The 14,900-nt window shown below is 35.9% G+C and overlaps 1 protein-coding gene across 3 annotated transcripts in view; it reads left to right on the top strand.

Annotated features, from left to right (window-relative positions):
* TMEM65 (transmembrane protein 65) overlaps positions 1-11,483 on the top strand; it is a 53,572-nt gene extending 42,089 nt beyond the window's left edge. For all 3 annotated transcript variants that reach the window (XM_043601708.1, XM_043601706.1, XM_043601707.1), the window contains 2 exons: positions 1,080-1,185; positions 8,789-11,483. In XM_043601708.1, coding sequence (XP_043457643.1) covers positions 1,080-1,185; positions 8,789-8,890 — 208 coding nt within the window. In that variant the 3' untranslated portion in view covers positions 8,891-11,483. The remainder of the gene's footprint in view (positions 1-1,079; positions 1,186-8,788) is intronic.
* Positions 11,484-14,900: the final 3,417 nt, after the last annotated feature.

The raw sequence follows: 14,900 nt of genomic DNA, 5'->3' as shown, positions 1-14,900 counted from the left end.
CTATTTCTTCCTTTCTTCATGTATTAGAGTGGTCAGTTTTGAGATTTGGATTTGGGTCTAGTGGTAGTCTACTTAGCCCTATAATCTCGGAAAAGGCAGCTTCATAAGTGATCTGACCCTGACTATTAGACTTCTGTACTGGAGTTTGGGGCCAAAGCTACTGCTAAACACAAAGTTTCTTTGCTTCTGGGCCAAGGCAGAAATTTTATATTCCTGGGATTTGTGACATTAATTTATTATGATATCACCCCTTACACGTTCCATTTCTCCATTTCCAACATTAATGGTAAAAATGGTAATATTATAGCTACTGTGATAGCTTTTTATAGTTAATACAACCAAATGATCTAATAGAATTTAAAGCCGTTTAATTTTAGATTGCATCATGAAACAGTTTTTTTTGATTAGAGATAAATATTTTGTTGGGAGTCTTTATATTTAAGAACTATTTCTCCTCTGCCTTTAAAAAATATCATTAAATAACAGATACTACATTTTATTGATTCTTAGATATACAGATTAAGTTTTTTTTAGAACTTAATATATCTGCTCTTGGGATCCATCTTATAATTGATGTATGCATAGATTAGTTGGCAATTCTTTTTTTATTACAGTTCATAAAGTAAGTTTGTATCTGATAAATACTTGAGATGGCCTTGAAAATTCAAGTATATCAATCTGATAAATTTTGGAAATTTTTGCTTTCTGGTGACAGTTACTAATTTATATCATATGTTAAAGTGCTTTGCTTTGAATTTGGAATAAGCACATAACTGTTAATTGTTGCAAAAATTTTTTATATACTTTGAATTGGTCTTTTTAAAGTAATTGTGGAGAATAATTGCTCTAAGGCAACGTGTTTACCTGTGTATCGAATATATTAATACTAAATATTTTTAAGTTGGATATATTTATGCACAATAAAAATGGAAGTTGTAAAAAACATTTACACCATTTCTGGAGTACCAGTTACAGGTGTGAAATTATCTTGTTTCCTTTTGTAGTAACTAGTTCATTATGTTGAGGACATTTGTGTGTCTCTTTAAAAACTTATATTCTGTCCTTCTGTTTTTTTAAAGACTTGCAGGCTACGTTGAAGCTTTGGCTTCCAGATTAGGCTTGTCAATTCCTGATCTTACACCAAAACAAGTGGACATGTGGCAAACACGTGTTAGTACACATTTTGTAAGTACTTTATATGGTTTATGATCATGAATTCAGGTAGCCAGACCAAGACACTGGATAGTTCAGTCCTCTGAGAAATTTGAGACCAAATTTATTTGAGGGGAGTTTTTTTGTTTTTTTTTTGTTTGCTTGTTTTGAGTGGAGTTTTTAACACAAATTGTGTAAGCCTTGGCAGTTTTCAGAGAACGATAATTTTGTATTGACTCTTTATTTTTTATAGTGTAACTGACTTTTGAAGTATTCTTTATAGGATTCAGGTAATGTTAAGGAATATCTGTCATGTGCTAGAAACTGAAGGATATAAAATGAATATAAACTAGTTATTTTCACGAATTGTTTAGATGTAACATGTAAACAAACTATAATTTGGTGTGACATATGCAATTATAGAATTATGCACTAGAAATAGCATTAAGTAAGAATATTTTGTGGGGAGGAATTTCTTTTGGTGGGAATATTTCTTGGCAATTATTGGATCTAAGCTGATTTTTGAATTATTGATGAGACATTAGAGAATTCCAAATACATTGACTAGCAAGTAGAAAGGCATGATAAAAACAGGGTATGTTCAGAGACAGTAAGAAATTAGGCATTACTGGACTATAATATGTAGTAGTTGAGGATAGAAGCAGCAGGAGAAAAACAGTATTGGAGAAGTAAAATGGATCAGACAGGAAAGACATTGTATAAGCTATGCTGAGGAGCTTGAATCTCATACCTAGCTGATGGAGTACTAGTGAAGAATTTTAAATAGGAAGTAAACTGGATGGATCACAATGCTACTAATTAAGTCAAGAAGAAAAGGAGGAAGAACAAGTTAGTAAGGGAAGGTATTGAGTTCTGTTTTCAATAAGTTGAATTTGAGACTAACAGGACATTGAAGTGGTAATACCGAGTAGGCATTTAGATTAAAAGTGAAGAGTTGGAGAGATCTGAATTAGAGATGATGAGTATTATCAGTCATTTATTCAACAAATATTTATTGTTTACCTACTATATGTCCAGTACATATGTAGGAGTTTTGAATATATTGGTTAACAAAACAAGATCTTTTTTTCTGGTAGATCTTACATTCTAGTAGTGGAAAGAAGACAATTAAAACAATCTGACAAATAAAATGTTTAATGTGTTAGAAGTTTGCAAATGTTACAGGAATTAAAGAAAAAAGGCAGAGCAGGATTAAGAGGTTGGGAGTGCTGAGATGGAGACAGATTGCAGGATTAGATAGGAGGGTTACTGTAGGCCACACTGAAAAGGTGATAGTTAAAACCATGGGGGAAAGTGAGATTAGACAGGGCACTGGTTCCCCCCAGGTGTGATGCCAGGGCCAACAGGATCAACATTACCTGGAAACTTGTTAGAAATGCATATCTCAACCTCCTCCTTAGACCTATTTCTGTAAAAAAAATCATGTGTGTGTCTATATGCTGCAATTCGTAAATAAATGGAAATGAGACTAGCTGGCTAATGTCGGCCAGCGTTATTGAGGAATCAGGATATTCTAACATTCTAGCAGCTTGGCTTAACATTTTAGCAGTACAGTTGGGATCAAAAGAAGATTATTTTCCTGGGATTTCTTCTCACGTAATTGGTAATTCTGTTTTCTTTCTGTATTACAAGCAGGTCCATTCCCCTCTTCTATTATAAAAGCACATTAGTTATTAAACTAGCATTTATAAATACATTTTGTGTGTTTGTATATTTTGCTAAATCTTCCACCAGTATATGAAGTGATTCTGTCCCTTAGTTGTTGACTCTGCTTATTTTCTGTTAGGGTCAAATCTACTCTGTAACATAACATTTGGTTAACAAACAGCCTGAAGTAATTTAAGTTAGTGATCAGTAATTTATTCATGACATAAGCTAACTCTGAAATTTACCCGTAATACAATATATGCAAATACACATGCAGGTTCCTGTTGATACAGGTTGTGTTTTAAAACCTCATTTATGATTTGGCTGTTTGAAACTCAGAAAATATTTTCTTGCAGAACCATATTACAGATGTACTCAAGTTCTTGGGTTAGTTCCAGTGTAGTTAATTATAGGGCCTAGACTATCATAAGCCCTGATAACTTTTCTTTTCTTTTCATGTTTATTTATATTTGAGAGAGAAAGAGCACGAGTAGGGGAGGGGCAGAGAAAGAGGGAGACACAGAATCCGAAGCAGACTCCAGGCTCTGAGCTGTCAGCACAGGGCCTGACATGGGGCTCAAACTCACAAACCGCAAGATCATGACCTGAGCTGACATCATGATCTGAGCTGACGGTTGAGCTGACTCAACCGAGTGAGCCACCCAGGTGCCTCATTAACTGATTTTTCAGTGGAAAAATGTTGCCTGAATCATGGAGCCAGAAAAGGATATCTCACTTCTTTCCTCCCTCTCTGCCCTGTTGACTTTACACACCATTGAGATGATTGGGTTGGAACTCATTAACTGGCAATCCTAAACTGAGTGGGGAGGAAAGGCTTGAGTTCCACAGACAACATATTGTAACAGGCATTCTAACAAATGGGTGGAAAGTGGACATGGAGCCTGTTGCCGTGGTCACTTCATGTATATGGGGAAGTCAGGAATCTAAAATAAAATATTCTATGCGTATATAAATAAATATAAATGAATACAAACTTGAAGGTCAAAATAAGGGTCTAGGATTAACTTTTTCAGCATCAGGAACGAAGAAAATTTCTGCTTATTAAAAGTCTGTAGAACCGATACTTTTCTAAGTGGGGTGCTATGAAAGTGATAAACCTATTAATACAAAGCATGGACATACCACCACCACTATCACTACTCCCACCAACAAAACCCAAAAATAATAGACTTGAAAATTTTTATGCAAGCTGTTGTCAAAACATTAGTGGCGGGGCGCCTGGGTGGCTCAGTCGATTAAGCGTCCGACTTCGGCTCAGGTCAGGATCTCACGGTCTGTGAGTTCGAGCCCCGCGTCGGGCTCTGGGCTGACGGCTCAGAGCCTGGAGTCTGCTTCTGATTCTGTGTCTCCCTCTCCCTCTGCCCCTCCCCTATTCATGCTCTGTCTCTCTCTGTCTCAAAAATAAATAAACGTTAAAAAAAATTAAAAAAAAAAAACATTAGTGGCTACTCTTGAAATTTATTAGAAAAACTGTAGGGTCTGATAGATAAATTGACATTGTATAGGCAAAATGTGTTTTATTTTAGTCAAGACTTTGGATTAGGTAGCTATCATATACCTGTAATGTTTGATAGAACTTAATTTATTTCTTTGCTTTTCTGTGTATAACTAACTGGAAGTTCCTAGAAGAGAGAGACAGACTGCATCTAATTAGTCTTTGTCTCATTGGTATCTAGCACAGAATTTGGCACAGAGTAGATTTCTCAATAAATGTTTGTATGAAGAAATGAAACTTAATTGAAAAGTATTTAACCTTGATGGTCATTGTAGAAATGCAAATTTTAAAAATTATTTACAAAAATAAAAATTTTAGATGTTCATAATGTGGGTATGGTTGTAGAAAAATTGATGTGTGTATATACATACACAGTTGATCCTTGAACACCACAGGGGTTAGGGGTCCCAACTCCCTGTGCAGTTAAAAATCCACATATAGGGGCGCCTGGGTGGCGCAGTCGGTTAAGCGTCCGACTTCAGCCAGGTCACGATCTCGCGGTCCGGGAGTTCGAGCCCCGCGTCAGGCTCTGGGCTGATGGCTCGGAGCCTGGAGCCTGTTTCCGATTCTGTGTCTCCCTCTCTCTCTCTGCCCCTCCCCCGTTCATGCTCTGTCTCTCTCTGTCCCAAAAATAAATAAACGTTGAAAAAAAAATTTTTTTTTTAAAATAAAAAAATAAAAAATAAAAATCCACATATAACTTTCAACTTCTGAAAACATAACTACTAATAGTTTACTATTAACTGGAGGCCTTCCCAGTAACATATATGGTCAATTAACACACATTTTGTGTATCATATACTGTATTCTTACGATAATGTAAGCTGAGAAAAAAATGTTGCTAAGAAAATCATGAGGAGGGGCGCCTGGGTGGCTTAGTCGGTTGAGCGTCCGACTTCGGCTCAGGTCACGATCTCACGGTCCGTGAGTTCGAGCCCCGCGTCAGGCTCTGGGCTGATGGCTCAGAGCCTGGAGCCTGCTTCGGATTTCGTGTCTCCCTCTCTCTCTGCCCCTCCCCTGTTCATGCTCTGTCTCTCTCTGTCCCAAAAATAAATTAAAAAAAACGTTAAAAATTTTTTTTTTAAAAAAAGAAAATCATGAGGAAGAGAAAGTGCATTTACAGTACTGTGTTGTAAAAACCCCCATATAAATAGACCCATACAGTTCAAACCAGTGTCTTTCAAGTGTCAACTGTATTTCAACTGGTATATATGAATTTGCAGTCAATTTTGCCCGGAATAGACAGCATGGCATTCATTACCCTATGAATATGCACAAGTATTCATACTGTTTGATTTTAAATAAACCATTAGGGAAGAACTATAGACAGAAATGTTTATTGTAATATCACTTATAATGGTGAAAAAATAGCAGTGATTTTTAATGGTGTGAGGAGAGCTTTAAGCAGATTGTGGGCTATCAGTTTAGGGGAATTTAAAAGTTTTTATATTAAGATTATGAAACAGTTTGGAAAAGAGCTCATATAACATGTGTGGCTGAGGGGTGGGGCACACAAAGGTACATTTCCATAATGGTTAGACCTACATATAATTAGGTATACATGGGGATAAATATGGAAAAGGAATATATACAAAAAGGAGTACATTCAAATCTATCGAGACTATTTGGTGAGGTTTTTTCCCCCTCTTTTCTTCCTATCTTCAGACATGAAAATATATGTATGATTTCTAAAAAGTGTTTTTATAGTTGAATATTTCTTTGGTGATATTTCGTGGCCATTTAAAAAAACTTCCTAGTTGCATTGAACTTCAAATATTACTTGTTCTAGAACCTTTTTGTAGATTATTTTTAATTGAAGTGTAGTCGACATATTATATTAATTTCAGGTGTACAACATAGTGATCCAACAATTATGTATATTACAAAACAAGTATAGTTACCATTTGTCACTATACAAAGTTACTATAATATTTTTTACTATGTGCTGTATATTTTTACTATGTGCTGTACTTTGCTTCCTCATGACTTATTTATTTTATCATTTATCATTTATTTTACCATTAGAAACTGTACCTCTTATTGCCCTTTACCTATTTCACCTGTCCCCCCACCTCCTTCTCTCTGGCAACCACCACTTTGTGTTCTGTATTTATGAGTCTATTTCTGTTTTTTGTTTTGTTTTGCTTTTTAGATTCCATGTGTAAGTGAAATTGTAGGTTACTAGTCTTTTTCTGTCTGACTTATTTCATTTAGCATAATACCCTCTAGATCCATCTGCATTGTCACGAATGGCAAGATTTCATTCTTTTTTATGAGTAACACTACATTGTGTATATTTGTGCACATGTGTACATAAACATATGCTAGTATACAAATGCATATACATGTACACATATACGTGTATGTATACATATGCATCCACATGCATGTAGGTATGTTTGTGTATGCATTCACACACACACACACACACACACACACACACACACTCTACATCTTCTTTATCCATTCATCTATCAGTGGACACTCAGGTTACTTCCGTATCTTGGCCATTGTAAATAATGCTGCACTAAACATAGAGGTAGGTATATGTTTTCAAATTCATGTTTTTATTTTCTTTGGATAAATACCCAGCAGTGGAATTGTGGATCACATGGTATTTTTATTTTTAATTTTCTGAGGAAGTTTCATTGTGTTTTCCATAGTGGCTGCACCAATTTACATTCCCACTGACAGAGCACAAGGGTTCCTTGTCTCCACATCCTCACCAATATTTGTTACTTATTGTTTTGTTTTGTTTTTTAATTTTCAGTGTAATTAACATACAGTGCCATATTAGTTTCAGGTGTACAATGTAGTGATGCAACAATTCTATACATTACTCCGTGCTCATCATCACGATGCGTGTACTCTTAATCCCCTTCACCTATTTCACCCATCCCCCGCCCACCTCCCCTCTGGTAACCATCTGTTCTCTAGAGTTAAGAGTCTATTTTAAGGTTTGTCTCTTTTTTCCCCCTTTGTTTGTTTGTTTTGTTTCTTATATTCCACATATGAGTGAAATCATATGGTATTTGTCTTTCTCTGACATTTTGCTTAGCATTATACTCTCTAGCTCCATCCATGTTGTTGCAAATAGCAAGATTTCATCTTTTTTATGGCTGAATGATACACACACATACACACACACACACATACATACATATATACATACTGTATCTTCTTTATCCATTCATCTATCAGTGGACACTTGGGCTGCTTCCATAGTTTCGCTATTATAAATAATGTTGCATTAAACATAGGGGTGCATATATTCTTTCAAATTAGTGTTTTTGCATTCTTTGGGTAAATACCTAGTAGTGTGATTACTGGATCATATGATAGTTCTGTTTTTAATTTTTTGAGGAACCTCCATACTTTTTTCCAGAGTGGCTGCACTAGTTTGCATTCCTACAGAAGTGCAGGAGGGTTCCTTTTTCTCCACATCTTTATCAACGCGTGTTTCTGGTGGTTTTGATTTCAGCCATTCTGACAGTTGTGAGATGATATCTCATTGTGGTTTTGATTTGCATTTCCCTGATGATTAGTAGTATTGAGCAGCTTTTCACGTGTCAGCCATCTGTATGTCTTCTTTGAAGAATTGTCTATTCCGGGTCCTTTGCCCATTTTTAAATCATTTTGGGTTTTTTGGTGTTAGGTTGTAGTTCTTTATATATTTTGAATATTAACCCCTTATTGGTTATATCATTTGTAGATATTTTCTCCCATTCAGTAGATCGTTTTCCCATTTGTTGATGGTTTCTTTTGCTGTGCAAAATCTTCTTAGTTTGAAGTAGTTTCTAACTGTATATTTTTCTGTTTGTTTTTTCTTGTCTGAGGAGACAGATCCAGAAAAATGTTGCTGAGACTGATGTCCAAGAGATTTCTGCCTGTGTTTTCTTTTAGGATTTTTATGGTTTCAGGTCTTACACTTAGGTCTTTAATCCATTTTGAGTTTATTTTTGTGTATGGTGTAAGAAATTGATCCAGTTTCTTTCTTTTGCATGCAGCTGACCAGCTTTCCCAGCACCATTTATGAGACCGTCTTTTCCCCATTGTGTATTCTCACCTCCTTTGTCATATGTGGCTTACTTTTTAAAAAATGTTTATTTATTTTGAGAGAAAGCATAAGCGAGGGACAGGCAGAGAGAGAGGGGGGAAGAGAGAGTTCCCCAGCAGGCTCCAGCTGTCAGCGCAGAGCCCGATGTGGGGCTTGATCTTATGAACCTCAAGATCATGACCTGAGCTGAAATCAAGTCAGACGCTCAACTGACAGAGTCACCCAGGCACCCCATATGTTGCTTATTTTTATATTTAAGTTATTGTGGTCAAAAGAAATGCAATTACAGTTGAATTTTATAATACATAGTAATTGTTTATCATAGATACTTAGGCAAGGATTCTTCTTTTAGGGATAAAATAACTTTCAAAAAATGTTTTCTTTTGTTTCCTTAGGGCAAAGCTGTTGGGGTGACTATTGGCTGCATTCTAGGAATGTTTCCTTTGCTTTTCTTTGGAGGAGGTGAAGAAGATGAAAAACTGGAAAAGAAAAATTAACTCTCTTAGAATATCTATAAAAAGATGTAAACTCATGTACCTCAATTACTAAATATGCTGTCACAACATTTAGGAATTAAGACAATAACAGTGTATAGATATGGGATCAAATAATTCAGCATGTATTATGGAAAACACTAACTTATTGTGGCTTGGTTTTCTTAGGACATCTTTTTAAAAAAAAATGTTTAGTATCATTTTGTGTAAATTGTTGAAATGCTTTTTCATCAGTAGCAGTCAACATTTTACCTTTTTCTTTACATATCAAAATATCATTTAAGTATCAGTCGTTGGTGTACTGTACTCAGTTGGGGTTTGCCTATTTGTTATTTCATGTGTGTGCATGCATGAAAGGGTCTTCTGTTGTGGCTGTTGTTCTCCAGTTACAATTCAGCCTTGAGACTTTTTTCCAAATTATGGACGATATTTAATATAAGTTAAAGGTTTTTCTTTTTACTCTATTTGGCAACATCAATTTTGTACTGTTTTACAGTAAACACTTAGAATCATATAATTTCAGTCACCTTTTTAACTCATCCTACTCAAGATAGACCACACTTCAAGCATTTTAAGTATCTGTTACTCATTTCAGTTTTCTGACCTCACCGTTTCAAGAGGTTAATCAGAATGAGTAATTATGTGGTGTCCCTACTACATAAAACCACAAATGTTAATAAGTGTATTTTCAGTTGATTTTTTAACCTTTAATTTCTCAATTTTGAATTATTACCTGGTGGTTTCTAACTCCTTAGGGGAAGAAAATGATTATTTTAAGGTCTTTTATAAATGAGGAGTATGGAATTAGGGTAAAACAAGGGGTTTGACATGACACTTGGAAATTAAGAGGCTGGAACATCTTTTTAGAGAAGAAGAAAATGGGAACTGTCGAGAAGGCTTATGGTATAAGCGGTAAAGTTGTGGTGTTTAGAGGGTTAATGAGATACAAATTACATTGTTTGGGATGGATTTCTTTTCCCCCAAAGTGTCTCCTCGTCTGATTTGAATGAATCTGAGTACCCCATACTCATAATCCTGATGTCTTGTCTCATTTAGTGAATTCTATTTTGGGATAACTCACTTTGAGCTAAAAACTACATATTTTATATTTTGCCCTTTTTTGCTATGAATAGTCTAGTAGTCAAAAGTTACGCGAGGAGAAATCTTTGTTTTTTGTCTTTTTTCTTCTTTTGTGATGTTCAAATAATATTCTAGGTTGAAATTACTTATGTTCAGCCTTCTATATCTGACATACATAGTATAACTATATATGAATCATAAATTTTAATTTTATGAACCTTTAAGTTTGTTAGCATATGGTCTGTAACACCATATGCTAAAAAATTACTCTTATAAGAGTAAACACATCATGGAGGAGAAAAACTGAAGTTAAAATTACTGTTTGGGCCACTGAAATTATTTATATTGCTAAATAGATACAAACGAAGGGAAACTTCTAAGATGGCTGTATTTACAGCTACCTTATGTTGAAGTTTTATTTGCACATGATTACTTTGACCTCTTATTTTCAGAGGGGCTGCTTTTTCCCACAAAGCAGTTTGTCATAAATTATGCTCTGTGAATTTCAAAATAATTTAAAGGTATCCTTCAATCATAGGTTTTGAGGGAAAAGAAGAAAATAAATCATATAATGTAAAAATATATAACATTCTTATTATGTACAAATAATACAACAGTCTCATTTGATCACATTAGAATTACAGAAGTTGACTCCTTAAACAGAATTGTGGTTTTACTTTCCACCTAGTACTACACACACACACCAAAAAGAATTTCTTTATTACTTCAGCTGATAGGATTCAAGTGCTTATTTAAACAGTTTTGTTTTTGGGTGGGGGGGGGGGGTAAACGTTTAAGTGCTTTTGTTCCTAACTTGTATATTGCCAGTCCTTTCTGTTTTCTAAAAAGTATTTTATTGTGGTGCTTAAATTTTCTTCTTCTTAATTAAATCCCATATCCAGAAACCTTGCCTGTGAGTATAGAAAGGGCTTTTATTATTGGTTTCCACTCTTTGCTCTTGGAAGTAGTCCTACAGAAGCTTTCAGCTTAGCTGAATGTCTGCAGAATTATTTAAGGTGTCAAAACGTAGTATATATAGCCTTCATGTTGAAAGATCTTTTAATTTGTGGACATAATAAACATTCGAATCATTCAGATAATTAGTTTTCAAAAAATGGCGCCCTTTTTCCTTAACTTAAGTTCACATCTTTTCAAGATCTTATTCTACCTGAGTATTGGTGCTTTGCACAACGTGACTTCTGAAAAATGGTTCCCTTTAAGATAATGACGTCATAAAATCATTGTTTCATGGTACTTGTCACAAATAACCTTATTTGAGATTGAAACTGGAATCTTCTTTCTCATATTAGCTATTTCTTTGTTGGAAGCACCATACCTATACTTAAATGGAACATGAGCTACTTTAGTACTGTTTGTTTGAAAATCATGTTGTCTGTGTATTACGATTTATTGACTTGTTGATGCATGTAAATTGGGTGCAATTTGTTGCCACTGTATGTTAAATGGTGACCAATGTTTTTACAAAGGAATTGAACAAAAAATATCTTTTAAGAAATTTGGAATGTGGTTTTGATTTTGAAATTTGATTTTCTTCCTAATCTCTGAGGGAGGGCCCTGGTTAATCTGTCACTAAAGAAAATAGGTTTAATAAGTGCAGATTTTTTTTTTTACATGGCTGTAGCAGTGTCACTGACACAGTGAAATGAAGCTATTTACTGCCTCACTGAAGTCCATACTGGAGATCCACTACAGATTATGAGAGAAGAATGATCCCATATTGAGACAATTTGACCTTTAATAGGATGTCAAAAATAGCACTAGAGAGATCAGCATAGATCACACTGATGGGTCTTGACAGCACAGATATCCAAGCCTTCTGTATAGTAAGGCTTCATTTATCCTTTTCTGTAGGAGGCGAATTCTGAAGGGTGATGGAGGTTTATCTTTCACACGGAAAGTTTGTGTGAACCATTTTGAAGTAAATCTTCTTAATTTTAGAATTATATTTTCTTCTCTTCTTAAAAGAGTGTATGAAATGTAATGTCACCCTTTCCTTAGTGGCTATGCGTGACCCCCATGGACATTATTGTGCTGTAATGCAGTGCCTCGGGAAGACTTCCATTTTCTTCCCATCCTTTTCTTGCTCTCACTTTTGGCAACTGCCTTGTCTCTCTAAGCTGCCACTTCTCATCTGTGTGGACTTGGCACCTAGATAGACAGTCTTACCAGGAATTTGGGGGGGGGATATTAGGCTATGAAACCTGAGTAAGATGGTGATAATAATGTTAGCTCCCTTTTATTAAGCACTTATTTGCTGCCGTGTAAGGATTTTAACACACTTTATCATGTTTAATCACTTTAATAATGATGTTAAGTTGGTGCTATTATGATCCTTATGTTATATTGGGTAAATTTTACGCGGAGAGGCTTATTTGCCCACGAGGTCACTACTAATAAGTGGACTAGAATCCAACTTTGTCCAAGTTCAGAGCCTGTGTTCTTAGTTACTGTGCAATAGGGCATCAGTTGTATGGACTTTGTAACGTCTCTTCTCTGCTTAGGTTCCTTTTTACCTCCAGATTCATGGAGTCATTTTCTTACCTATAATCTCAAGGTTCATTGAAGAAATTCTGTCTTTTGGGGTGCATACTGTGTGCTCAGAACTATTCAAGGAACTGAGCAAACAGCCGGAACATCATCATCCTCATGAAGTTTATTCTGGGGGGTGGGAGGGGGAGGACATCGGTGGGGCAAATACACACTGAAGTATGTTTTACGTCAGGCAGTGGTAAGTTCTAGAGATAAATGAAACAAAGCAAGGAGCCTGGAAAGTATTGGTGATCATATCTAGGGGGTATTTTTATCAAGTGGTCAGGTTAATGCTTTCTGGATAAGTTTAAATATTAATATTTAAATATCAGGATTAATACTCCCTGCATATTTACTGACAGCCATAGAGGGAAATGGCCCAGAAGCCTGAGGAAGCTACCTGGGAATTCCAAAAGTCTGTGGATAACCCATCTGCAAATTATTTAGGGTTTATCGTGTGCTCCTAATGAAACCTCACTAACAGATCACTTGTTTTTACCAAAGCAATAAATGCTATTGGTATACGAGTTGTAACACTGAAATTGGTTTTTCTTCTCTAACTTTTAGAAATGGAGTACTACTTAAAGTGAGGACATACAACGTTTTTAATTTTGAAGCCCGGGGCTTTTAGGGTCTTCTGATCTTGTGACAGCACATGGTGTTTTGTGTAGGTTTTTCTATTAAATCTTGTGACATCAAACATGTTAATGCCATTGATAAGTTTATGAATGAAAATTTGAGCAAATTTTTTTTTTTAATTTTTTTTTCAACGTTTATTTATTTTTGGGACAGAGAGAGACAGAGCATGAACGGGGGAGGGGCAGAGAGAGAGAGAGGGAGACACAGAATCAGAAACAGGCTCCAGGCTCTGAGTCATCAGCCCAGAGCCCGACGCGGGGCTCGAACTCCCGGACCGCGAGATCGTGACCTGGCTGAAGTCGGACGCTCAACCGACTGCGCCACCCAGGCGCCCCTTGAGCAAATTTTTTTGACACCAATTAAAGAGAGTAGTCACCTGAGAGATCGCATAATTTCCCCACAATTTCAAGTCAAATTTTTTGTCTCAAATGATAAATGTGAGATGTGAGAATGATGACTAAAGAATTAAACTCAAAGGAACTAGTTTTGGGGAGAGATGGGGTGAGCCCTCAAAAACTGTGAGACTTGTAAAATTCAGTAAAGACTTGGCATTTGCTAATAATATGAAAGCTGTTCATTTGTGTAGTGCCTACCATTTGCAAAATAGTGATGCGGACGCTAGACGTACATGGGGTTTAAGAGGGGCAGTTGGAAAAAAAAAACTGTGAGTACTTTAATTAGAATGAACAATTTTCCTTCTTGCATGTCAACCCTACCATCACCGTGCCCGCGCAACAGTGGTAATTCTGTATCTCTTCACCTCCTGTCTCAAGTGCATTCGTTCCCTTCCTCATGTTCTCTTCTTGTCCCCAACCTCAGACTGATGGAAATGAAGTTTTTAGAATGTATGCTATGGTCCATGCTGTTATTTTAAAACCATAAGTCAGTTTCTCTTTTCTCTTGCCCTCAATTTGGGAGGAGAACAAATCCAAATTAATTTTTAGTTTCGTTATATGGTTAACTGTTCTTACTGATCTTTCTTCCATTCTGATTCGTACCCACATTTCATAAGAAGAAGAAGGTCTGACTGTGCTTTAAATGTCAGTGCCACGAAGGATGGGATCTCATCTAACTTGCTCTCTTCTCTATCTGTAAAGCTTGTACAGTGCCTGGAACATGGTGGGTGTACAGTACGTAAGTGTTTAAGGAGTCAGTCCTTGCCACCCGCTACGTGGTGTGCTTCTCTCTAGCAACTTGAATTCTGGCTTGACTCCCAGCCCATTCTGTATCAGTGCTAAACAGCTGTCTCACTTTGTAGGTCACATCCGAATTCATTTTTGAACTTACCACATTTTCCTTCAGGCAGATTGGTCCATGGTTCATCTTCTGCTGGCTGTTCTCTAGTCTGTTGTTTTGTAACAGACAGTAAAATGTTGAATGGGACATAGTTTATCTATCTATCTATCTATCTATCTATCTATCTATCTATCTATCCTATTCTACTGGTTATCAAGGAAGCAAATATTCTTTGGCTTGATAGGACCTGCTCTTAGTGAACTTGTGTTGGGAGCCAATGGTTACCACTTTTCTTTCTGTTTAGTCTGTTCTATTCTTTCCCCTGAGGATTAATATCAAGTATAGTAGTCTACAACTTCTAGGACTTGTCTGCACTCCTCTTTTTTCTGAATAGGGCATTATTTACACAACTTTGAGCTTAATGGTACTTTTCCTGATCTTCTCATTATTTCACAGAGAATAGCTTTTTTTTTTTTTTTCAAGTTTATTTAGAGGGAGAGCACGCATA

This window comes from Prionailurus bengalensis, chromosome F2 (genome assembly GCF_016509475.1).
Source record: "Prionailurus bengalensis isolate Pbe53 chromosome F2, Fcat_Pben_1.1_paternal_pri, whole genome shotgun sequence".
NCBI lineage: Eukaryota > Metazoa > Chordata > Mammalia > Carnivora > Felidae > Prionailurus > Prionailurus bengalensis.
The sequence above is the reverse complement of the archived record's forward strand: the minus strand, read 5'-3'. Positions and strand labels throughout refer to the sequence as shown.